Source organism: Bombina bombina, chromosome 8 (assembly GCF_027579735.1).
Source record: "Bombina bombina isolate aBomBom1 chromosome 8, aBomBom1.pri, whole genome shotgun sequence".
NCBI classification, from domain to species: Eukaryota; Metazoa; Chordata; class Amphibia; order Anura; family Bombinatoridae; genus Bombina; species Bombina bombina.
The window spans coordinates 296,926,830-296,953,695 of record NC_069506.1 but is presented as its reverse complement, the minus strand read 5'-3'; the positions used below and the strand labels follow the sequence as shown (position 1 = coordinate 296,953,695).

At 40.8% G+C, this 26,866-nt stretch overlaps 1 protein-coding gene across 1 annotated transcript in view; it reads left to right on the top strand.

Annotated features, from left to right (window-relative positions):
- KIF1B (kinesin family member 1B) overlaps window positions 1-26,866 on the top strand; it is a 397,419-nt gene that overhangs the window by 95,154 nt on the left and 275,399 nt on the right. The window contains 2 exon segments of the mRNA XM_053691490.1: window positions 11,045-11,110; window positions 23,773-23,951. Of these exon segments, the coding sequence (XP_053547465.1) occupies window positions 11,045-11,110; window positions 23,773-23,951 (245 nt within the window).

Below are 26,866 nucleotides of genomic sequence, written 5' to 3'. Positions count from 1 at the left end.
ATGTGGTCACTGGCAATGACAAACTAAATAATGTAATGCTACTGCATGTGGTCACTGGCAATGACAAACTAAATAATGTAATGCTACTGCATGTGGTCACTGGCAATGACAAACTAAATAATGTAATGCTACTGCATGTGGTCACTGGCAATGACAAACTGTAAATAATGTAATGCTACTGCATGTGGTCACTGGCAATGACAAACTAAATAATGTAATGCTACTGCATGTGGTCACTGGCAATGACAAACTAAATAATGTAATGCTACTGCATGTGGTCACTGGCAATGACAAACTAAATAATGTAATGCTACTGCATGTGGTCACTGGCAATGACAAACTAAATAATGTAATGCTACTGCATGTGGTCACTGGCAATGACAAACTAAATAATGTAATGCTACTGCATGTGGTCACTGGCAGTGACAAACTAAATAATGTAATGCTACTGCATGTGGTCACTGGCAATGACAAACTAAATAATGTAATGCTACTGCATGTGGTCACTGGCAATGACAAACTAAATAATGTAATGCTACTGCATGTGGTCACTGGCAATGACAAACTAAATAATGTAATGCTACTGCATGTGGTCACTGGCAATGACAAACTAAATAATGTAATGCTACTGCATGTGGTCACTGGCAATGACAAACTAAATAATGTAATGCTACTGCATGTGGTCACTGGCAATGACAAACTAAATAATGTAATGCTACTGCATGTGGTCACTGGCAATGACAAACTAAATAATGTAATGCTACTGCATGTGGTCACTGGCAATGACAAACTAAATAATGTAATGCTACTGCAGGTGGTCACTGGCGATGACAAACTAAATAATGTAATGCTACTGCAGGTGGTCACTGGCGATGACAAACTAAATAATGTAATGCTACTGCATGTGGTCACTGGCAATGACAAACTAAATAATGTAATGCTACTGCATGTGGTCACTGGCAATGACAAACTAAATAATGTAATGCTACTGCATGTGGTCACTGGCAATGACAAACTAATGTAATGCTACTGCATGTGGTCACTGGCAATGACAAACTAAATAATGCAATGCTACTGCATGTGGTCACTGGCAATGACAAACTAAATAATGTAATGCTACTGCATGTGGTCACTGGCAATGACAAACTAAATAATGTAATGCTACTGCATGTGGTCACTGGCAGTGACAAACTAAATAATGTAATGCTACTGTAGGTGGTCACTGGCAATGACAAACTAAATAATGTAATGCTACTGCAGGTGGTCACTGGCAATGACAAACTGTAAATAATGTAATGCTACTGCATGTGGTCACTGGCAATGACAAACTGTAAATAATGTAATGCTACTGCAGGTGGTCACTGGCAATGACAAACTAAATAATGTAATGCTACTGCATGTGGTCACTGGCGATGACAAACTAAATAATGTAATGCTACTGCATGTGGTCACTGGCAATGACAAACTAAATAATGTAATGCTACTGCATGTGGTCACTGGCAATGACAAACTAAATAATGTAATGCTACTGCAGGTGGTCACTGGCAATGACAAACTAAATAATGTAATGCTACTGCATGTGGTCACTGGCAATGACAAACTAAATAATGTAATGCTACTGCATGTGGTCACTGGCAATGACAAACTAAATAATGTAATGCTACTGCATGTGGTCACTGGCAATGACAAACTAAATAATGTAATGCTACTGTAGGTGGTCACTGGCAGTAACAAACTAAATAATGTAATGCTACTGCAGGTGGTCACTGGCGATGTCAAACTAAATAATGTAATGCTACTGCATGTGGTCACTGGCAGTGACAAACTAAATAATGTAATGCTACTGCATGTGGTCACTGGCAGTGACAAACTAAATAATGTAATGCTACTGCAGGTGGTCACTGGCAATGACAAACTGTAAATAATGTAATGCTACTGCATGTGGTCACTGGCAATGACAAACTGTAAATAATGTAATGCTACTGCAGGTGGTCACTGGCAATGACAAACTAAATAATGTAATGCTACTGCATGTGGTCACTGGCAATGACAAACTAAATAATGTAATGCTACTGCAGGTGGTCACTGGCAATGACAAACTAAATAATGTAATGCTACTGTAGGTGGTCACTGGCAATGACAAACTAAATAATGTAATGCTACTGCATGTGGTCACTGGCAATGACAAACTAAATAATGTAATGCTACTGCAGGTGGTCACTGGCAATGACAAACTGTAAATAATGTAATGCTACTGCATGTGGTCACTGGCAATGACAAACTGTAAATAATGTAATGCTACTGCATGTGGTCACTGGCAGTGACAAACTAAACAATGTAATGCTACTGCAGGTGGTCACTGGCAATGACAAACTAAATAATGTAATGCTACTGCAGGTGGTCACTGGCAATGACAAACTAAATAATGTAATGCTACTGCAGGTGGTCACTGGCAATGACAAACTAAATAATGTAATGCTACTGCATGTGGTCACTGGCAATGACAAACTAAATAATGTAATGCTACTGCATGTGGTCACTGGCGATGACAAACTAAATAATGTAATGCTACTGCATGTGGTCACTGGCAATGACAAACTAAATAATGTAATGCTACTGCATGTGGTCACTGGCAATGACAAACTAAATAATGTAATGCTACTGCATGTGGTCACTGGCAGTGACAAACTAAATAATGTAATGCTACTGCATGTGGTCACTGGCAATGACAAACTAAATAATGTAATGCTACTGTAGGTGGTCACTGGCAGTAACAAACTAAATAATGTAATGCTACTGCAGGTGGTCACTGGCGATGTCAAACTAAATAATGTAATGCTACTGCATGTGGTCACTGGCAGTGACAAACTAAATAATGTAATGCTACTGCATGTGGTCACTGGCAGTGACAAACTAAATAATGTAATGCTACTGCAGGTGGTCACTGGCAATGACAAACTGTAAATAATGTAATGCTACTGCATGTGGTCACTGGCAATGACAAACTGTAAATAATGTAATGCTACTGCAGGTGGTCACTGGCAATGACAAACTAAATAATGTAATGCTACTGCATGTGGTCACTGGCAATGACAAACTAAATAATGTAATGCTACTGCATGTGGTCACTGGCAATGACAAACTAAATAATGTAATGCTACTGCATGTGGTCACTGGCAATGACAAACTAATGTAATGCTACTGCATGTGGTCACTGGCAATGACAAACTAAATAATGCAATGCTACTGCATGTGGTCACTGGCAATGACAAACTAAATAATGTAATGCTACTGCATGTGGTCACTGGCAATGACAAACTAAATAATGTAATGCTACTGCATGTGGTCACTGGCAGTGACAAACTAAATAATGTAATGCTACTGTAGGTGGTCACTGGCAATGACAAACTAAATAATGTAATGCTACTGCAGGTGGTCACTGGCAATGACAAACTGTAAATAATGTAATGCTACTGCATGTGGTCACTGGCAATGACAAACTGTAAATAATGTAATGCTACTGCAGGTGGTCACTGGCAATGACAAACTAAATAATGTAATGCTACTGCATGTGGTCACTGGCGATGACAAACTAAATAATGTAATGCTACTGCATGTGGTCACTGGCAATGACAAACTAAATAATGTAATGCTACTGCATGTGGTCACTGGCAATGACAAACTAAATAATGTAATGCTACTGCAGGTGGTCACTGGCAATGACAAACTAAATAATGTAATGCTACTGCATGTGGTCACTGGCAATGACAAACTAAATAATGTAATGCTACTGCATGTGGTCACTGGCAATGACAAACTAAATAATGTAATGCTACTGCATGTGGTCACTGGCAATGACAAACTAAATAATGTAATGCTACTGTAGGTGGTCACTGGCAGTAACAAACTAAATAATGTAATGCTACTGCAGGTGGTCACTGGCGATGTCAAACTAAATAATGTAATGCTACTGCATGTGGTCACTGGCAGTGACAAACTAAATAATGTAATGCTACTGCATGTGGTCACTGGCAGTGACAAACTAAATAATGTAATGCTACTGCAGGTGGTCACTGGCAATGACAAACTGTAAATAATGTAATGCTACTGCATGTGGTCACTGGCAATGACAAACTGTAAATAATGTAATGCTACTGCAGGTGGTCACTGGCAATGACAAACTAAATAATGTAATGCTACTGCATGTGGTCACTGGCAATGACAAACTAAATAATGTAATGCTACTGCAGGTGGTCACTGGCAATGACAAACTAAATAATGTAATGCTACTGTAGGTGGTCACTGGCAATGACAAACTAAATAATGTAATGCTACTGCATGTGGTCACTGGCAATGACAAACTAAATAATGTAATGCTACTGCAGGTGGTCACTGGCAATGACAAACTGTAAATAATGTAATGCTACTGCATGTGGTCACTGGCAATGACAAACTGTAAATAATGTAATGCTACTGCATGTGGTCACTGGCAGTGACAAACTAAATAATGTAATGCTACTGCAGGTGGTCACTGGCAATGACAAACTAAATAATGTAATGCTACTGCAGGTGGTCACTGGCAATGACAAACTAAATAATGTAATGCTACTGCAGGTGGTCACTGGCAATGACAAACTAAATAATGTAATGCTACTGCATGTGGTCACTGGCAATGACAAACTAAATAATGTAATGCTACTGCATGTGGTCACTGGCGATGACAAACTAAATAATGTAATGCTACTGCATGTGGTCACTGGCAATGACAAACTAAATAATGTAATGCTACTGCATGTGGTCACTGGCAATGACAAACTAAATAATGTAATGCTACTGCATGTGGTCACTGGCAGTGACAAACTAAATAATGTAATGCTACTGCATGTGGTCACTGGCAATGACAAACTAAATAATGTAATGCTACTGTAGGTGGTCACTGGCAATGACAAACTAAATAATGTAATGCTACTGCATGTGGTCACTGGCAATGACAAACTAAATAATGTAATGCTACTGCATGTGGTCACTGGCAGTGACAAACTAAATAATGTAATGCTACTGCATGTGGTCACTGGCAATGACAAACTAAATAATGTAATGCTACTGCATGTGGTCACTGGCAATGACAAACTAAATAATGTAATGCTACTGCATGTGGTCACTGGCAATGACAAACTAAATAATGTAATGCTACTGCATGTGGTCACTGGCAATGACAAACTAAATAATGTAATGCTACTGCATGTGGTCACTGGCAATGACAAACTAATGTAATGCTACTGCAGGTGGTCACTGGCGATGACAAACTAAATAATGTAATGCTACTGTAGGTGGTCACTGGCAATGACAAACTAAATAATGTAATGCTACTGCAGGTGGTCACTGGCAATGACAAACTAAATAATGTAATGCTACTGCATGTGGTCACTGGCAATGACAAACTAAATAATGCAATGCTACTGCAGGTGGTCACTGGCGATGACAAACTAAATAATGTAATGCTACTGCAGGTGGTCACTGGCGATGACAAACTAAATAATGTAATGCTACTGCAGGTGGTCACTGGCGATGACAAACTAAATAATGTAATGCTACTGCATGTGGTCACTGGCAATGGCAAACTAAATAATGTAATGCTACTGCATGTGGTCACTGGCGATGACAAACTAAATAATGTAATGCTACTGCATGTGGTCACTGGCGATGACAAACTAAATAATGTAATGCTACTGCAGGTGGTCACTGGCGATGACAAACTAAATAATGTAATGCTACTGCAGGTGGTCACTGGCAATGACAAACTAAATAATGTAATGCTACTGCATGTGGTCACTGGCAATGACAAACTAAATAATGTAATGCTACTGTAGGTGGTCACTGGCAATGACAAACTAAATAATGTAATGCTACTGTAGGTGGTCACTGGCAATGACAAACTAAATAATGTAATGCTACTGCAGGTGGTCACTGGCAATGACAAACTAAATAATGTAATGCTACTGCATGTGGTCACTGGCAATGACAAACTAAATAATGTAATGCTACTGCAGGTGGTCACTGGCAATGACAAACTAAATAATGTAATGCTACTGCATGTGGTCACTGGCAATGACAAACTAAATAATGTAATGCTACTGTAGGTGGTCACTGGCAATGACAAACTAAATAATGTAATGCTACTGTAGGTGGTCACTGGCAATGACAAACTAATGTAATGCTACTGTAGGTGGTCACTGGCAATGACAAACTAAATAATGTAATGCTACTGTAGGTGGTCACTGGCAATGACAAACTAAATAATGTAATGCTACTGTAGGTGGTCACTGGCAATGACAAACTAAATAATGTAATGCTACTGCAGGTGGTCACTGGCAATGACAAACTAAATAATGTAATGCTACTGCATGTGGTCACTGGCAATGACAAACTAATGTAATGCTACTGCATGTGGTCACTGGCAATGACAAACTAAATAATGTAATGCTACTGCATGTGGTCACTGGCAATGACAAACTAAATAATGTAATGCTACTGCATGTGGTCACTGGCAATGACAAACTAATGTAATGCTACTGCATGTGGTCACTGGCAATGACAAACTAAATAATGTAATGCTACTGCATGTGGTCACTGGCAATGACAAACTAAATAATGTAATGCTACTGCATGTGGTCACTGGCAATGACAAACTAAATAATGTAATGCTACTGCATGTGGTCACTGGCAATGACAAACTAAATAATGTAATGCTACTGCATGTGGTCACTGGCAATGACAAACTAATGTAATGCTACTGCAGGTGGTCACTGGCAATGACAAACTAATGTAATGCTACTGCAGGTGGTCACTGGCAATGACAAACTAAATAATGTAATGCTACTGCATGTGGTCACTGGCAATGACAAACTAAATAATGTAATGCTACTGCATGTGGTCACTGGCAATGACAAACTAAATAATGTAATGCTACTGCATGTGGTCACTGGCAATGACAAACTAAATAATGTAATGCTACTGCATGTGGTCACTGGCAATGACAAACTAATGTAATGCTACTGCAGGTGGTCACTGGCAATGACAAACTAATGTAATGCTACTGCAGGTGGTCACTGGCAATGACAAACTAATGTAATGCTACTGCATGTGGTCACTGGCAATGACAAACTAAATAATGTAATGCTACTGCATGTGGTCACTGGCAATGACAAACTAATGTAATGCTACTGCATGTGGTCACTGGCAATGACAAACTGTAAATAATGTAATGCTACTGCATGTGGTCACTGGCAATGACAAACTAAATAATGTAATGCTACTGCAGGTGGTCACTGGCAATGACAAACTAAATAATGTAATGCTACTGCATGTGGTCACTGGCAATGACAAACTAAATAATGTAATGCTACTGCAGGTGGTCACTGGCAATGACAAACTAAATAATGTAATGCTACTGCATGTGGTCACTGGCAATGACAAACTAAATAATGTAATGCTACTGCAGGTGGTCACTGGCAATGACAAACTAAATAATGTAATGCTACTGCAGGTGGTCACTGGCAATGACAAACTAAATAATGTAATGCTACTGCAGGTGGTCACTGGCGATGACAAACTAAATAATGCAATGCTACTGCAGGTGGTCACTGGCAATGACAAACTAAATAATGTAATGCTACTGCAGGTGGTCACTGGCGATGACAAACTAAATAATGCAATGCTACTGCAGGTGGTCACTGGCAATGACAAACTAAATAATGTAATGCTACTGCAGGTGGTCACTGGCAATGACAAACTAAATAATGTAATGCTACTGCATGTGGTCACTGGCAATGACAAACTAAATAATGTAATGCTACTGCATGTGGTCACTGGCAATGACAAACTAAATAATGTAATGCTACTGCATGTGGTCACTGGCAATGACAAACTGTAAATAATGTAATGCTACTGCATGTGGTCACTGGCGATGACAAACTAAATAATGTAATGCTACTGCAGGTGGTCACTGGCGATGACAAACTAAATAATGTAATTCTACTGCAGGTGGTCACTGGCGATGACAAACTAAATAATGTAATGCTACTGCAGGTGGTCACTGGCAGTGACAAACTAAATAATGTAATGCTACTGTAGGTGGTCACTGGCAATGACAAACTAAATAATGTAATGCTACTGCAGGTGGTCACTGGCAATGACAAACTAAATAATGTAATGCTACTGCAGGTGGTCACTGGCAATGACAAACTAAATAATGTAATGCTACTGCAGGTGGTCACTGGCAATGACAAACTAAATAATGTAATGCTACTGCAGGTGGTCACTGCAATGACAAACTGTAAATAATGTAATGCTACTGCATGTGGTCACTGGCAATGACAAACTAAATAATGTAATGCTACTGCATGTGGTCACTGGCAATGACAAACTAAATAATGTAATGCTACTGCAGGTGGTCACTGGCAATGACAAACTAAATAATGTAATGCTACTGCATGTGGTCACTGGCAGTGACAAACTAAATAATGTAATGCTACTGTAGGTGGTCACTGGCAATGACAAACTAAATAATGTAATGTTACTGCATGTGGTCACTGCAATGACAAACTAAATAATGTAATGCTACTGTAGGTGGTCACTGGCAATGACAAACTAAATAATGTAATGCTACTGCATGTGGTCACTGGCAATGACAAACTAAATAATGTAATGCTACTGTAGGTGGTCACTGGCGATGACAAACTAAATAATGTAATGCTACTGCATGTGGTCACTGGCAATGACAAACTAAATAATGTAATGCTACTGCAGGTGGTCACTGGCAATGACAAACTAAATAATGTAATGCTACTGCATGTGGTCACTGGCAATGACAAACTAAATAATGTAATGCTACTGTAGGTGGTCACTGGCAATGACAAACTGTAAATAATGTAATGCTACTGCATGTGGTCACTGGCAATGACAAACTAAATAATGTAATGCTACTGCATGTGGTCACTGGCAATGACAAACTAAATAATGTAATGCTACTGCATGTGGTCACTGGCAATGACAAACTAAATAATGTAATGCTACTGCATGTGGTCACTGGCAATGACAAACTAAATAATGTAATGCTACTGCATGTGGTCACTGGCAATGACAAACTAAATAATGTAATGCTACTGCATGTGGTCACTGGCGATGACAAACTAAATAATGTAATGCTACTGCATGTGGTCACTGGCGATGACAAACTAAATAATGTAATGCTACTGCAGGTGGTCACTGCAATAACAAACTAAATAATGTAATGCTACTGCAGGTGGTCACTGCAATAACAAACTAAATAATGTAATGCTACTGCAGGTGGTCACTGGCAATGACAAACTAAATAATGTAATGCTACTGTAGGTGGTCACTGGCAATGACAAACTAATGTAATGCTACTGCATGTGGTCACTGGCAATGACAAACTAATGTAATGCTACTGCATGTGGTCACTGGCAATGACAAACTAATGTAATGCTACTGCAGGTGGTCACTGGCAATGACAAACTAAATAATGTAATGCTACTGCAGGTGGTCACTGGCAATGACAAACTGTAAATAATGTAATGCTACTGCATGTGGTCACTGGCAATGACAAACTAAATAATGTAATGCTACTGCATGTGGTCACTGGCAATGACAAACTAAATAATGTAATGCTACTGTAGGTGGTCACTGGCAATGACAAACTAAATAATGTAATGCTACTGCAGGTGGTCACTGGCAATGACAAACTAAATAATGTAATGCTACTGCAGGTGGTCACTGGCAATGACAAACTAAATAATGTAATGCTACTGTAGGTGGTCACTGGCAATGACAAACTGTAAATAATGTAATGCTACTGCAGGTGGTCACTGGCAATGACAAACTAAATAATGTAATGCTACTGCATGTGGTCACTGGCAATGACAAACTAAATAATGTAATGCTACTGCATGTGGTCACTGGCGATGACAAACTAAATAATGTAATGCTACTGCATGTGGTCACTGGCAGTGACAAACTAAATAATGTAATGCTACTGCAGGTGGTCACTGGCAATGACAAACTAAATAATGTAATGCTACTGCATGTGGTCACTGGCGATGACAAACTAAATAATGTAATGCTACTGCATGTGGTCACTGGCAGTGACAAACTAAATAATGTAATGCTACTGCAGGTGGTCACTGGCAATGACAAACTAAATAATGTAATGCTACTGCATGTGGTCACTGGCAATGACAAACTAAATAATGTAATGCTACTGCAGGTGGTCACTGGCAGTGACAAACTAAATAATGTAATGCTACTGTAGGTGGTCACTGGCAATGACAAACTAAATAATGTAATGCTACTGCAGGTGGTCACTGGCAATGACAAACTAAATAATGTAATGCTACTGCAGGTGGTCACTGCAATTACAAACTAAATAATGTAATGCTACTGCAGGTGGTCACTGGCAATGACAAACTAAATAATGTAATGCTACTGCATGTGGTCACTGGCAATGACAAACTAAATAATGTAATGCTACTGCAGGTGGTCACTGGCAATGACAAACTAAATAATGTAATGCTACTGCATGTGGTCACTGGCAATGACAAACTAAATAATGTAATGCTACTGCATGTGGTCACTGGCAATGACAAACTAAATAATGTAATGCTACTGCAGGTGGTCACTGGCAATGACAAACTAAATAATGTAATGCTACTGCAGGTGGTCACTGGCAGTAACAAACTAAATAATGTAATGCTACTGCAGGTGGTCACTGGCGATGACAAACTAAATAATGTAATGCTACTGCATGTGGTCACTGGCAATGACAAACTAAATAATGTAATGCTACTGTAGGTGGTCACTGGCAGTAACAAACTAAATAATGTAATGCTACTGCAGGTGGTCACTGGTGGTGACAAACGTGAACCGCAAATAATGTGATGCTGTGGCAGGTCATCACTGGCGGTGACAAATGTAAAACGACTTGGTGCTATCTCACTAATTGCTCATTTGCCTATTTCTTTCCTAGCTCTGCGAAGATCTGTTTGAGAAAATAAATGATAACAACAATGAAGAAGTTTCCTTCTCTGTAGAGGTGAGTTTATTATTTTCCATCATATTAATGACTCTGTGTTTTGTGCCATCACATATAACTGTTACAAGCTCCTTATATGAGTCTCTTCAACGCTAGTTCAGAGACCTGACTTTCCATTAAAGGGACACTAAATGCTAAGTGCTATACAAATAAATGATCAGAATAATTATAATCATGATGTAACTGAGAATAACAGGCAGAAGCGTTTAGTTTAAAGGGTATTCATATATTGAGGAATAAGTGTAACGTTTTAGCCTCCTAAAGTAATGGGCGTCACCATGTTGTAACTGTGCCTTCCCTAGGTTTAGAAGCTTGTTGTCTTATCTCCTCTCCTGAGGTCAGTTGAGGACAGTTCTAAATGACTAGGGTTACAATGTTCCTTTGCTATCAATAAGCCCTAAAAGCTCTATTAGTTCAGGAAGTACTGGGCTCTGATATTTGATAATAACCATGGTATTGTACTCTAGTATTTCTGTATAATCAGCATCTAAAATATATGAAGCAAGTTGTATAAATATAATGAATAAGTCTTTAGCAGGATACATTGTAATATCCATCTTGGGCTTAAGATGCTGCTGGGTATATTGTCTCTAAATAAATGAAGATCTCGCTAATAGCCTTTTCTTGAATAGAGACCAGGTCATGGCAAGTTATTTATATTACTGAAAGACATCATTTATCTTAATAACGTACCTCTCAAGGCTTAGCCTAAAGGCCCAGCCTCAGTGTGCACCAGATATTCATGTTGATGGACGAACAAGTTGGCGCATGCCCCGTAAAGCTTCAGGCTTTCCCCTGGGCAGTCAGCAGACTTGGCCCTGTGCTTTTTATAGCGCTGAATGTTTCCTCACCATGCCCTACATTTATAGCTATCTTTGAGGCCAGATATTTGGTGAATTTTCTTTTATTTGCAAAAACAGAAAATGTAGTAATAAAACACATTATTACTGTAATTGCTGTTACCACATATTATGAAAATCAGACATTTTAATAGTCAGGTAAGTGATCTATATAAAATCGTCACTTCCATTCCTGCATCCTTGGTGACAAGAAATATTATTTATTTTTGCAGGAAATAAAAAAAAGAATCCCTTATTTGTAGCAGCTTGCGCTCCCAGGTGCACGTTCACCCCAAATGAATGAAGGGTTTAATATATAAGGTTTAAAATATAACATTTAGTGTTGCCTGAGATATTTTACGTTCTCCCTATATGGATACAGAAACTACTGAGCATGCTCAGACTGCATCCGTCAGTGCTCCGCATTCTCCAGTTACATAAGGAGCTGTGACAATAGTGAGGTCAATGGCTCAAGCATTAAAGTTTCGGTTTAGCTGTACTGATCCAGCCATTGCTTCTAGGGGGAAAAGTGCCAAAGTTGTTGCAGAGTTGTTTGTTTATTTCCACAAAACTTAAAGTGAACTAATGTGTAACTTCCAAATCCTTCTAAGTATTAAAAATAAATTTATAAATTTTGCAAAAATAAAGGATAATTCTGATTAAAGGGACACTGAACCCATTTTTTATGTCAGGATTTAGATAGAGCATGCAATTTTAAGCAACTTTCTAATTTACTCCTATTAACAATTTGTCTTGGTTCTTTATTTGAAAATGCAGGAACATAAGTTTTGGAGCCGGCCTAATTTTAGTTTAGCACCCTGTGTAGCGCTTACTGATTGGTGGCTACATTGTAGCCACCAATCAGCAAGCGCTACCCAGGTGCTGAACCAAAGATGGCCCGGCTCATACGCTTACATTCCTGCTTCTTCAAATAAAGATACCAAGAGAATGAAGAAAAATTGATAATAGGAGTAAATTAGAAAGTTGCTTAAAATTGCATGCTCTATCTAAATCCTGACATAAAAAATGGGTTCAGTGTCCCTTTAATCAGAATTATCCTTTATTTAGCAAGTATATAGCTTTAGCAAGTATATAGGTTTAGCAAGTATATAGGTTTAGCAAGTATATAGCTTTAGCAAGTATATAGGTTTAGCGAGTATATAGCTTTAGCAAGTATATAGCTTTAGCAAGTATATAGGTTTAGCAAGTATATAGGTTTAGCAAGTATATAGGTTTAGCAAGTATATAGGTTTAGCAAGTATATAGGTTTAGCAAGTATATAGGTTTAGCAAGTATATAGGTTTAGCAAGTATATAGGTTTAGCAAGTATATAGGTTTAGCAAGTATATAGGTTTAGCGAGTATATAGCTTTAGCGAGTATATAGCTTTAGCAAGTATATAGCTTTAGCAAGTATATAGGTTTAGCAAGTATATAGGTTTAGCAAGTATATAGGTTTAGCAAGTATATAAGTTTAGCAAGTATATAGGTTTAGCAAGTATATAGGTTTAGCAAGTATATAGGTTTAGCAAGTATATAGGTTTAGCAAGTATATAGGTTTAGCAAGTATATAGGTTTAGCAAGTATATAGGTTTAGCAAGTATATAGGTTTAGCAAGTATATAAGTTTAGCAAGTATATAGGTTTAGCAAGTATATAGGTTTAGCGAGTATATAGGTTTAGCAAGTATATAGGTTTAGCAAGTATATAGCTTTAGCAAGTATATAGGTTTAGCAAGTATATAGGTTTTTGTCACTTTTCTTGACAGTGCAACAGCAAGTTGTAGATAGTGGCATCTTAAACAGATACAGCACATTGTAACTACTAGACTTTTTTGTAGTCGTGTATTAAACAAACATACCATCAGAATGTGCACAATGAACACATCAATTCCTCCTTTCAAATGTCTTATGTAGGCAGTCTGGAGTTGTTACTGCCACAGTCTATTTGTTAGCAAAACTTGCATTGTTGTGTAGTATATCTAATCACCTCTGTTGAGTGTAATGAGGGATAAATGTGTTGTGTGTGAAGTATTCAGTGTGCACTTCCAATTCTTTGAATGTTGTGGATTTTCCAATTCTAAGTTAAATGACATGAAAGGGGGCAAAGTTAATAACAAACGTTTTTCAGTAGACGTATGTAAACATTGTATATTATAATCTCATGGGGTTTTATGTCTATTTAATACATGCTTCTCTCCAGGTGTGACTATATGAAACTAAAATGATGCACACGTTCTATATAGAGAATGAGGGGTTGGGACAAACCGAGCTGTATGTCAGTAGCGCATGTGTCTCTTTCTGCAGCGTTTTATGGTATAACAATACAAACAGGCTTTAGTTTTGCTGGCAGATATGCTTCACTGCGTGTGACATGTTTCTAGAGCTTTGGCAGGAATGCTGGTTTATAATTGGGCCATAACACTGTCCCCTGCCACCTGGAAATACGTGATTTTCGGGAAAGCATTACCTTGTCTGTCTAAACGTCACCTAGCACAAAGCACGGTCTTTCTACAGTAGCACAAGCAATCTGTTTACTTTGTAGATACTAAACAATAATCAGATTTAATCTCTTTTTTGTAATAGCACAGATTTATTATTTATGTGCTATGTGCTTAGGCAAACTAAAACCTTATATAGCTAGAAGAAATAAATAAATATGTTCTCAGGCATTACATTTTTTTGGGAAACGTCAAAATAATCTTAGGCATCCTCAAAGGCCTCTTTTCTTTTTAAACGGAAAGAGTCCACAGCTCCATTCATTACTTTTGGGAATTCAGAACCTGGCCAACAGGAGGCGGCAAAGGCACCCCAACCAAAGGCTTAAATACCTCCCCCACTTCCCTCATCCCCCGTCATTCTTTGCCTTTCGTCACAGGAGGTTGGCAGAGAAGTGTCAAAAGATTTAAGTTAGTCTTTTACGGAGGGTAGTACTCTTCGAAATGGGACTGGAGTTTTAAGTAATCCTGTCAGCCCCTCAGTGAGAGCATGGATGAAAGTTAGAGTCCGGAGATGCAGGGAGTGTCGTCTCTGCGAAACCATCCCAACTCATTTTAACAGCTCCTTGGCAATCATCGTTGACGAGTTTCGCTGCCTGCCTTTATTCACTCAAGTCCATGTCAGAAGCGATGCTTCTATCTGTCACACTTGAAGGGCCGCGTTCCTGTTCCATGGTGTAGATTCCGGTAAGATTGTTTCATTTTTTTTTAGATATGTGAAAGTAATGTTAACAAAAGAAGTCAGGGTCCCAGTGGGACTCCTTTATCTTATGGAATCAAGGGTTAATATCTCCTGTGGGGGGGTTATTGAACAGGGGGGACTTTAATCATGTTTGTTATATGATTCTGTCTGCTAATGTGTAGGGATGCTTGGGTCATGGCTTTTCGGAACATAACGGCCTTCTCATCAGACTGCGTGGTCCTTTTGGATTGGCACGCCTTCTTTGCTGGAGTTCACGGTGCACCGTGTGATCGGGTATGGTCGCGTTATAATTCCATTTCCGTACTCTGACCGAGTGATGACAGAGAGAGTCTGTTCATTAGTTGTCTGGTTTTACAGGATGTGGTGAGGGCCCCAGTCATTGGGGGTGTAAGGTGCCGTTCAGCTTTTGCCCATATTTACAATCCAAGTTATGGAGGATTCTGATTTTTTAGAGAAGGACATCTCCGACTCGGAGTATACGTCTTGTGAGGAGTATGAGATGGCCTGGGTTATCCATGCCCATCAGTTATGTTCCGATTGCCGTGCTAGAGTACTCTCTTCCCCCGATTCAGGTAGCGTAGAGTGCATTGAGCCATCCACCCCTAATGATTCCATGTCCAGTGAGGCACACACCCCAAAACCTTCTTTTCTCCAACATAGGTGTGTCCGGTCCACGGCGTCATCCTTACTTGTGGGATATTCTCCTCCCCAACAGGAAATGGCAAAGAGCCCAGCAAAGCTGGTCACATGATCCCTCCTAGGCTCCGCCTACCCCAGTCATTCTCTTTGCCGTTGTACAGGCAACATCTCCACGGAGATGGCTTAGAGTTTTTTAGTGTTTAACTGTAGTTTTTATTATTCAATCAAGAGTTTGTTATTTTGAAATAGTGCTGGTATGTACTATTTACTCAGAAACAGAAAAGAGATGAAGATTTCTGTTTGTATGAGGAAAATGATTTTAGCAACCGTCACTAAAATCCATGGCTGTTCCACACAGGACTGTTGAGAGCAATTAACTTCAGTTGGGGGAACAGTGAGCAGTCTCTTGCTGCTTGAGGTATGACACATTCTAACAAGACGATGTAATGCTGGAAGCTGTCATTTTCCCTATGGGATCCGGTAAGCCATGTTTATTACGATCGTAAATAAGGGCTTCACAAGGGCTTATTAAGACTGTAGACTTTTTCTGGGCTAAATCGATTCATTATTAACACATATTTAGCCTTGAGGAATCATTTTATTTGGGTATTTTGATATAATAATATCGGCAGGCACTGTTTTAGACACCTTATTCTTTAGGGGCTTTCCCAAAGCATAGGCAGAGCCTCATTTTCGCGCCGGTGTTGCGCACTTGTTTTTGAGAGGCATGGCATGCAGTCGCATGTGAGAGGAGCTCTGATACTTAGAAAAGACTTTCTGAAGGCGTCATTTGGTATCGTATTCCCCTTTGGGCTTGGTTGGGTCTCAGCAAAGCAGATACCAGGGACTGTAAAGGGGTTAAAGTTCAAAACGGCTCCGGTTCCGTTATTTTAAGGGTTAAAGCTTCCAAATTTGGTGTGCAATACTTTTAAGGCTTTAAGACACTGTGGTGAAAATTTGGTGAATTTTGAACAATTCCTTCATGTTTTTTCGCAATTGCAGTAATAAAGTGTGTTCAGTTTAAAATTTAAAGTGACAGTAACGGTTTTATTTTAAAACGTTTTTTGTACTTTGTTATAAAGTTTATGCCTGTTTAACATGTCTGAACTACCAGATAGACTGTGTTCTGAATGTGGGGAAGCCAGAATTCCTATTCATTTAAATAAATGTGATTTATGTGACAATGACAATGATGCCCAAGATGATTCCTCAAGTGAGGGGAGTAAGCATGGTACTGCATCATTCCCTCCTTCGTCTACACGAGTCTTGCCCACTCAGGAGGCCCCTAGTACATCTAGCGCGCCAATACTCCTTACTATGCAACAATTAACGGCTGTAATGGATAATTCTGTCAAAAACATTTTAGCCAAAATGAACACTTATCAGCGTAAGCGCGACTGCTCTGTTTTAGATACTGAAGAGCATGACGACGCTGATAATAATGTTTCTGAAGGGCCCCTAACCCAGTCTGATGGGGCCAGGGAGGTTTTGTCTGAGGGAGAAATTACTGATTCAGGGAACATTTCTCAACATGCTGAACCTGATGTGATTACATTTAAATTTAAGTTGGAACATCTCCGCATTCTGCTTAAGGAGGTATTATCCACTCTGGATGATTGTGACAAGTTGGTCATCCCAGAGAAACTATGTAAAATGGACAAGTTCCTAGAGGTGCCGGGGCTCCCAGAAGCTTTTCCTATACCCAAGCGGGTGGTGGACATTGTTAATAAAGAATGGGAAAGGCCCGGTATTCCTTTCGTCCCTCCCCCCATATTTAAAAAATTGTTTCCTATGGTCGACCCCAGATAAGGACTTATGGCAGACAGTCCCCAAGGTCGAGGGAGCGGTTTCCACTTTAAACAAACGCACCACTATACCCATAGAGGATAGTTGTGCTTTCAAAGATCCTATGGATAAAAAATTAGAAGGTTTGCTTAAAAAGATGTTTGTTCAGCAGGGTTACCTTCTACAACCAATTTCATGCGTTGTCCCTGTCGCTACAGCCGCATGTTTCTGGTTCGATGAGCTGATAAAGGCGGTCGACAGTGATTCTCCTCCTTATGAGGAGATTATGGACAGAATCAATGCTCTCAAATTGGCTAATTCTTTTACCCTAGACGCCACTTTGCAATTGGCTAGGTTAGCGGCTAAGAATTCTGGGTTTGCTATTGTGGCGCGCAGAGCGCTTTGGTTGAAATCTTGGTCGGCTGATGCGTCTTCCAAGAACAAGCTACTTAACATTCCTTTCAAGGGGAAAACGCTGTTTGGCCCTGACTTGAAAGAGATTATCTCTGATATCACTGGGGGTAAGGGCCACGCCCTTCCTCAGGATCGGCCTTTCAAGGCAAAAAATAAACCTAATTTTCGTCCCTTTCGTAGAAACGGACCAGCCCAAAGTGCTACGTCCTCTAAGCAAGAGGGTAATACTTCTCAAGCCAAGCCAGCTTGGAGACCAATGCAAGGCTGGAACAAGGGAAAGCAGGCCAAGAAACCTGCCACTGCTACCAAGACAGCATGAAATGTTGGCCCCCGATCCGGGACCGGATCTGGTGGGGGGCAGACTCTCTCTCTTCGCTCAGGCTTGGGCAAGAGATGTTCTGGATCCTTGGGCGCTAGAAATAGTCTCCCAAGGTTATCTTCTGGAATTCAAGGGGCTTCCCCCAAAGGGGAGGCTCCACAGGTCTCAGTTGTCTTCAGACCACATAAAAAGACAGGCATTCTTACATTGTGTAGAGGACCTGTTAAAAATGGGAGTGATTCATCCTGTTCCATTAAGAGAACAAGGGATGGGGTTCTACTCCAATCTGTTCATAGTTCCCAAAAAAGAGGGAACGTTCAGACCAATCTTAGATCTCAAGATCTTAAACAAGTTTCTCAGGGTTCCATCGTTCTAGATGGAAACCATTCGAACTATTCTTCCTTCCATCCAGGAAGGTCAATTCATGACCACGGTGGATTTAAAGGATGCGTATCTACATATTCCTATCCACAAGGAACATCATCGGTTCCTAAGGTTCGCATTCCTGGACAAGCATTACCAGTTCGTGGCGCTTCCTTTCGGATTAGCCACTGCTCCAAGGAATTTCACAAAGGTACTAGGGTCCCTTCTAGCTGTGCTAAGACCAAGGGGCATTGCTGTAGTACCTTATTTGGACGACATTCTGATTCAAGCGTCGTCCCTTCCTCTAGCAAAGGCTCACACGGACATAGTCCTGGCCTTTCTCAGATCTCACGGATGGAAAGTGAACGTGGAAAAGAGTTCTCTATCTCCGTCAACAAGGGTTCCCTTCTTGGGAACAATAATAGACTCCTTAGAAATGAGGATATTTCTGACAGAGGCCAGAAAAACAAAGCTTCTAGACTCTTGTCGGATACTTCATTCCGTTCCTCTTCCTTCCATAGCTCAGTGCATGGAAGTGATCGGGTTGATGGTAGCGGCAATGGACATAGTTCCTTTTGCGCGCATTCATCTAAGACCATTACAACTGTGCATGCTCAGTCAGTGGAATGGGGATTATACAGACTTGTCTCCGAAGATACAAGTAAATCAGAGGACCAGAGAATCACTCCGTTGGTGGCTGTCCCTGGACAACCTGTCACAAGGGATGACATTCCGCAGACCAGAGTGGGTCATTGTCACGACCGACGCCAGTCTGATGGGCTGGGGCGCGGTCTGGGGATCCCTGAAAGCTCAGGGTCTTTGGTCTCGGGAAGAATCTCTTCTACCGATAAATATTCTGGAACTGAGAGCGATATTCAATGCTCTCAAGGCTTGGCCTCAGCTAGCGAGGGCCAAGTTCATACGGTTTCAATCAGACAACATGACAACTGTTGCGTACATCAACCATCAGGGGGGAACAAGGAGTTCCCTAGCGATGGAAGAAGTGACCAAAATCATTCTATGGGCGGAGTCTCACTCCTGCCACCTGTCCGCTATCCACATCCCAGGAGTGGAAAATTGGGAAGCGGATTTTCTGAGTCGTCAGACATTGCATCCGGGGGAGTGGGAACTCCATCCGGAAATCTTTGCCCAAGTCACTCAGCTGTGGGGCATTCCAGACTTGGATCTGATGGCCTCTCGTCAGAACTTCAAAGTTCCTTCCTACGGGTCCAGATCCAGGGATCCCAAGGCGGCTCTAGTGGATGCACTAGTAGCACCTTGGACCTTCAAACTAGCTTATGTGTTCCCGCCGTTTCCTCTCATCCCCAGGCTGGTAGCCAGGATCAATCAGGAGAGGGCGTCGGTGATCTTGATAGCTCCTGCGTGGCCACGCAGGACTTGGTATGCAGATCTGGTGAATATGTCATCGGCTCCACCTTGGAAGCTACCTTTGAGACGAGACCTTCTTGTTCAGGGTCCGTTCGAACATCCGAACCTGGTTTCACTCCAGCTGACTGCTTGGAGATTGAACGCTTGATCTTATCGAAGCGAGGGTTCTCAGATTCTGTTATCGATACTCTTGTTCAGGCCAGAAAGCCTGTAACTAGAAAGATTTACCACAAAATTTGGAAAAAATATATCTGTTGGTGTGAATCTAAAGGATTCCCTTGGGACAAGGTTAAGATTCCTAAGATTCTATCCTTCCTTCAAGAAGGATTGGAAAAAGGATTATCTGCAAGTTCCCTGAAGGGACAGATTTCTGCCTTGTCTGTGTTACTTCACAAAAAGCTGGCAGCTGTGCCAGATGTTCAAGCCTTTGTTCAGGCTCTGGTTAGAATTAAGCCTGTTTACAAACCTTTGACTCCTCCTTGGAGTCTCAATTTAGTTCTTTCAGTTCTTCAGGGGGTTCCGTTTGAACCCTTACATTCCGTTGATATTAAGTTATTATCTTGGAAAGTTTTGTTTTTAGTTGCAATTTCTTCTGCTAGAAGAGTTTCAGAATTATCTGCTCTGCAGTGTTCTCCTCCTTATCTGGTGTTCCATGCAGATAAGGTGGTTTTACGTACTAAACCTGGTTTTCTTCCAAAAGTTGTTTCTAACAAAAACATTAACCAGGAGATTATCGTACCTTCTCTGTGTCCGAAACCAGTTTCAAAGAAGGAACGTTTGTTGCACAATTTGGATGTGGTTCGCGCTCTAAAATTCTATTTAGAAGCTACAAAGGATTTTAGACAAACATCTTCCTTGTTTGTTGTTTATTCCGGTAAAAGGAGAGGTCAAAAAGCAACTTCTACCTCTCTCTCTTTTTGGATTAAAAGCATCATCAGATTGGCTTACGAGACTGCCGGACGGCAGCCTCCCGAAAGAATCACAGCTCATTCCACTAGGGCTGTGGCTTCCACATGGGCCTTCAAGAACGAGGCTTCTGTTGATCAGATATGTAGGGCAGCGACTTGGTCTTCACTGCACACTTTTACCAAATTTTACAAGTTTGATACTTTTGCTTCTTCTGAGGCTATTTTTGGGAGAAAGGTTTTGCAAACCGTGGTGCCTTCCATTTAGGTGACCTGATTTGTTCCCTCCCTTCATCCGTGTCCTAAAGCTTTGGTATTGGTTCCCACAAGTAAGGATGACGCCGTGGACCGGACACACCTATGTTGGAGAAAACAGAATTTATGTTTACCTGATAAATTACTTTCTCCAACGGTGTGTCCGGTCCACGGCCCGCCCTGGTTTTTTTAATCAGGTCTGATAATTTATTTTCTTTAACTACAGTCACCACGGTACCATATGGTTTCTCCTATGCAAATATTCCTCCTTAACGTCGGTCGAATGACTGGGGTAGGCGGAGCCTAGGAGGGATCATGTGACCAGCTTTGCTGGGCTCTTTGCCATTTCCTGTTGGGGAGGAGAATATCCCACAAGTAAGGATGACGCCGTGGACCGGACACACCGTTGGAGAAAGTAATTTATCAGGTAAACATAAATTCTGTTTTGCTACGCAAGCAGGTGTCCCTATGGCCGTTACTCCTTCTCCGGAAGGCGGCTTGTTTCCTCCAGAGGTTACAGCACGGTTCCGCATGACCATATCTTTGGCACTGGCACATTTAGATCTTCCAGGAGAAGTATTTTTAAGATACTGTCCGCGTTTGCTCTGTTAACCAGGGGCCGTCGAGCGTAAGATCGCCTGAGTCTGTTCGACCTTCTGGGGAATCGATGGCCTCTGAGGCTTCAGGGACCCCTCCCTTGGGGCCGGGGTCGTCCATTGATCCGGCGGGGGAACATTTTGCCTTATTTTATAGACTGGAACGTCTTCGTGTACTACTAAGGCATGTTTTGGCGGTGCTGGAGGATCCCAGTCCTACTGGGCCGAGGGATCCTCGGTCTTCTATGCAGGATAGCAAACTGGGTTAGACATTTGGGGATGAAGCCAATCTTCTTGACGTCTCCGTTTTTCTTTTCTTTAAGTATCTGTTCCAGTTCTGAGCTTAGGAGAATGGGGCTCCTGATCGGCTGATCCTGTTAGCCTGCACATTCTCCTTGTGCATTCACCCACAGGTGCTGCCTTTTATTTATATGATCAGGATCGGATGTGTTTAATTTGTTTTACGAAGCTCATGTCTGTTATAATTTTTCGTTTTGGGAACGTTTCTTCTCTGGAACTGATACTTGCAATTTTGTGGTCGCGTGGGTACTTCCTCGGAAGTGGCGCAGTACTATATAATAACATAGTTATGTTTATAGTTTATGTTATCGATCGATCCCTTCGGGGGCTTCAATTTTTCCTGGACCTTGGACAGTTTTGTAGTGTTCTTGTACCAGGCGGGTTCTCTTCTTTTGGGTCAGGGTTAGTTCAGTGTGTTTGGAAAGCCCGCAAGATTTGGATCATCTGTGTTTTTTTGTGCTCAATAAATTTTAGGGATTCCAAGTGGGCTCTTAACACGGCCTTGTAGGTTGTTTAACTGATGGGCAGTTACTGGTCCTTCAAGTTTTTAACCCTTTGTTTCTAAGCGTTTGTATTTTATCAGGTGTTGGGTAATTTCAGGCTGTGGGGCCCTTCAAAAGGGGCTGCCTTCTGTACCCGCCCTTTGTTTTGCATTTAGTGTCCTCTATAGCTTGGGTATTGTTTTACCAAAAGGAAAGGAATGCAGCTGTGGACTCTTCCCGTTTAAGACGAAAAACTTAAATTATGCTTACCGGATAATTTTCTTCTGACGGGAAGAGTCCAAGCTCCCCTCCCGCGTTTTGCTTATGGGGCGGTCGTATTTTAGTTCTTTTCTTCTGGCACCTTTTTCACCCTGATATTTCTTCTACTGTTCCTTGTTCCCTTGGCAGAATGACTGGGGGATGAGGGAAGTGGGGGAGGTATTTAAGCCTTTGGCTGGGGTGTCTTTGCCTCCTCCTGGTGGCCAGGTTCTGAATTCCCAAAAGTAATGAATGCAGCTGTGGACTCTTCCCGTCAGAAGAATAGAAAATTATCAGGTAAACATAATTTAAGTTTTATTGGTAGGTATCTATTAGACAAAGACTCTGGATAAGGGCTGGAGTGCTGGGGTCTCTCCCGTCCTCCTCCTTCATTCAATTTTAACCCATTCACCTACCACTCCTGATCTAAAACCTGTTGTTTCTACCCTATACCACTTTTTTACCTTCCTACAACGTCTTCTCTCTTTATTAAGCCTTCTATTAAACCATTTTATAAGGTCATTATTGCTTTGTATTTGCTCAAATACAGTGTTGTATCTATGTATGTAAATGTATAAAAATATGAATAAAAAAATCATAAAACTGCTGCACTCTAAAGCCATAATGGAGCCTCTAGCAGTCATTAAATTAAAGAATCAAACTATCACACTCCAATATTCTATTAAAAATGAAAGTGAATAATTAATAACAAACGTTTAAATCATTAATGATTTCTACTGAATGCTGAGAGCCAGGATGTGTGTGGCCATGTAATGTGACTTCATGTGAATCTGCCTTTTTCTGCTATAGTTGTGATGATCTGAAACAATTCCCTCTATGTTCGCAGACAGTTTCATGACGCCTGTGTAAGGGATGGCTAATCTACTTTATTCTGCTTTCTTCCATGTTATCCTCTCTCAGGTTAGTTACATGGAAATTTACTGTGAGCGAGTCAGAGACCTGCTGAACCCTAAAAACAAAGGAAACCTGCGCGTCAGGGAGCACCCTCTTCTCGGCCCATATGTGGAAGACCTGTCTAAATTAGCGGTTACCTCATACACTGATATTGCTGACCTAATGGATGCTGGTAACAAGGCCAGGTGAGTCACTAGATCTAGTGCCGGTCAACCTCATTTACTTACTAGAATCACCTGCAAATGTAGCCACAGGCTTTCTACATAAAGCTTGCAAATGTATATAATTGTTAAGTGAAAATGAGGTTAAACAGTAACATCTAGAGGTCAAAGCAATACATTCCATGGACATTACTAGCCAGAGAGCAGGAACTGTAGCCGTATCAAGCCTCCCTGGCTCTGACTGTGTGTGTGTGACTCTTTTGTATGACTGTGTGTTTGTGTGACTATATGTGTGTGTTTCTGTGTATGTGACTCTTTAGTGTGTGTGACTGTATATCTGTGAGTTTCTGTGAGTGACTCTTTAGTGTGACTGTGTGTGTGACTGAATATGTGTGAGTTTCTGTGTGTGTGACTCTTTAGTGTGTGTGTGTGTTACTGTATATGTGCGAGTTTCTGTGTGTGTGTGACTGTACAGGGAGTGCAGAATTATTAGGCAAATGAGTATTTTGACCACATCATCCTCTTTATGCATGTTGTCTTACTCCAAGCTGTATAGGCTCGAAAGCCTACTACCAATTAAGCATATTAGGTGATGTGCATCCCTGTAATGAGAAGGGGTGTGGTCTAATGACATCAACACCCTATACCAGGTGTGCATAATTATTAGGCAACTTCCTTTCCTTTGGCAATATGGGTCAAAAGAAGGACTTGACAGGCTCAGAAAAGTCAAAAATAGTGAGATATCTTGCAGAGGGATGCAGCACTCTTAAAATTGCAAAGCTTCTGAAGCGTGATCATCGAACAATCAAGCGTTTCATTCAAAATAGTCAACAGGGTCGCAAGAAGCGTGTGGAAAAACCAAGGCGCAAAATAACTGCCCATGAACTGAGAAAAGTCAAGCGTGCAGCTGCCAAGATGCCACTTGCCACCAGTTTGGCCATATTTCAGAGCTGCAACATCACTGGAGTGCCCAAAAGCACAAGGTGTGCAATACTCAGAGACATGGCCAAGGTAAGAAAGGCTGAAAGACGACCACCACTGAACAAGACACACAAGCTGAAATGTCAAGACTGGGCCAAGAAATATCTCAAGACTGATTTTTCTAAGGTTTTATGGACTGATGAAATGAGAGTGAGTCTTGATGGGCCAGATGGATGGGCCCGTGGCTGGATGGGTAAAGGGCAGAGAGCTCCAGTCCGACTCAGACGCCAGCAAGGTGGAGGTGGAGTACTGGTTTGGGCTGGTATCATCAAAGATGAGCTTGTGGGGCCTTTTCGGGTTGAGGATGGAGTCAAGCTCAACTCCCAGTCCTACTGCCAGTTTCTGGAAGACACCTTCTTCAAGCAGTGGTACAGGAAGAAGTCTGCATCCTTCAAGAAAAACATGATTTTCATGCAGGACAATGCTCCATCACACACGTCCAAGTACTCCACAGCGTGGCTGGCAAGAAGGGGTATAAAAGAAGAAAATCTAATGACATGGCCTCCTTGTTCACCTGATCTGAACCCCATTGAGAACCTGTGGTCCATCATCAAATGTGAGATTTACAAGGAGGGAAAACAGTACACCTCTCTGAACAGTGTCTGGGAGGCTGTGGTTGCTGCTGCACGCAATGTTGATGGTGAACAGATCAAAACACTGACAGAATCCATGGATGGCAGGCTTTTGAGTGTCCTTGCAAAGAAAGGTGGCTATATTGGTCACTGATTTGTTTTTGTTTTGTTTTTGAATGTCAGAAATGTATATTTGTGAATGTTGAGATGTTATATTGGTTTCACTGGTAAAAATAAATAATTGAAATGGGTATATATTTGTTTTTTGTTAAGTTGCCTAATAATTATGCACAGTAATAGTCACCTGCACACACAGATATCCCCCTAAAATAGCTATAACTAAAAACAAACTAAAAACTACTTCCAAAACTATTCAGCTTTGATATTAATGAGTTTTTTGGGTTCATTGAGAACATGGTTGTTGTTCAATAATAAAATCCTCAAAAATACAACTTGCCTAATAATTCTGCACTCCCTGTATATGTATGCATTTCTGTGTATGTGACTCTTTAGTGTGTGTGTGTGTGTGACTGTATATGTGTGCATTTCTGTGTATGTGACTCTTTAGTGTGTGTGTGACTATATGTGTGAGTTTCTGTGTGTGTGACTGTATATCTGTGAGTTTATGTGAGTGACTCTTTAGTGTGACTGTGTGTGTGACTGAATATGTGTGAGTTTCTGTGTGTGTGACTCTTTAGTGTGTGTGTGTTACTGTATATGTGCAAGTTTCTGTGTGTGTGTGACTCTTTAGTGTGTGTGTGTGACTGTATATGTGTGCATTTCTGTGTATGTGACTCTTTAGTGTGTGTGTGTGACTGTATATGTGTGCATTTCTGTGTATGTGACTCTTTAGTGTGTGTATGACTATATATGTCTGAGTTTCTGTGTGTGTGACTCTTTAGTGTGTGTGTGTGTGTGTCTGTATATCTGTGAGTTTCTGTATGTGTGTGTGTGTGTGTGTGTGCGACTGTATATGTGTGCATTTCTGTGTATGTGACTCTTTAGTGTGTGTGTGTGACTGTATATGTGTGCATTTCTGTGTATGTGACTCTTTAGTGTGTGTGTGTGACTGTATATGTGTGCATTTCTGTGTATGTGACTCTTTAGTGTGTGTGTGACTATATATGTGTGAGTTTCTGTGTGTGTGACTCTTTTGTATGACTGTGTGTTTGTGTGACTATATGTGTGTGTTTCTGTGTATGTGACTCTTTAGTGTGTGTGTGACTGTATATCTGTGAGTTTCTGTGAGTGACTCTTTAGTGTGACTGTGTGTGTGACTGAATATGTGTGAGTTTCTGTGTGTGTGAGTTTCTGTGTGTGTGACTCTTTAGTGTGTGTGTGTTACTGTATATGTGCAAGTTTCTGTGTGTGTGTGACTGTATATGT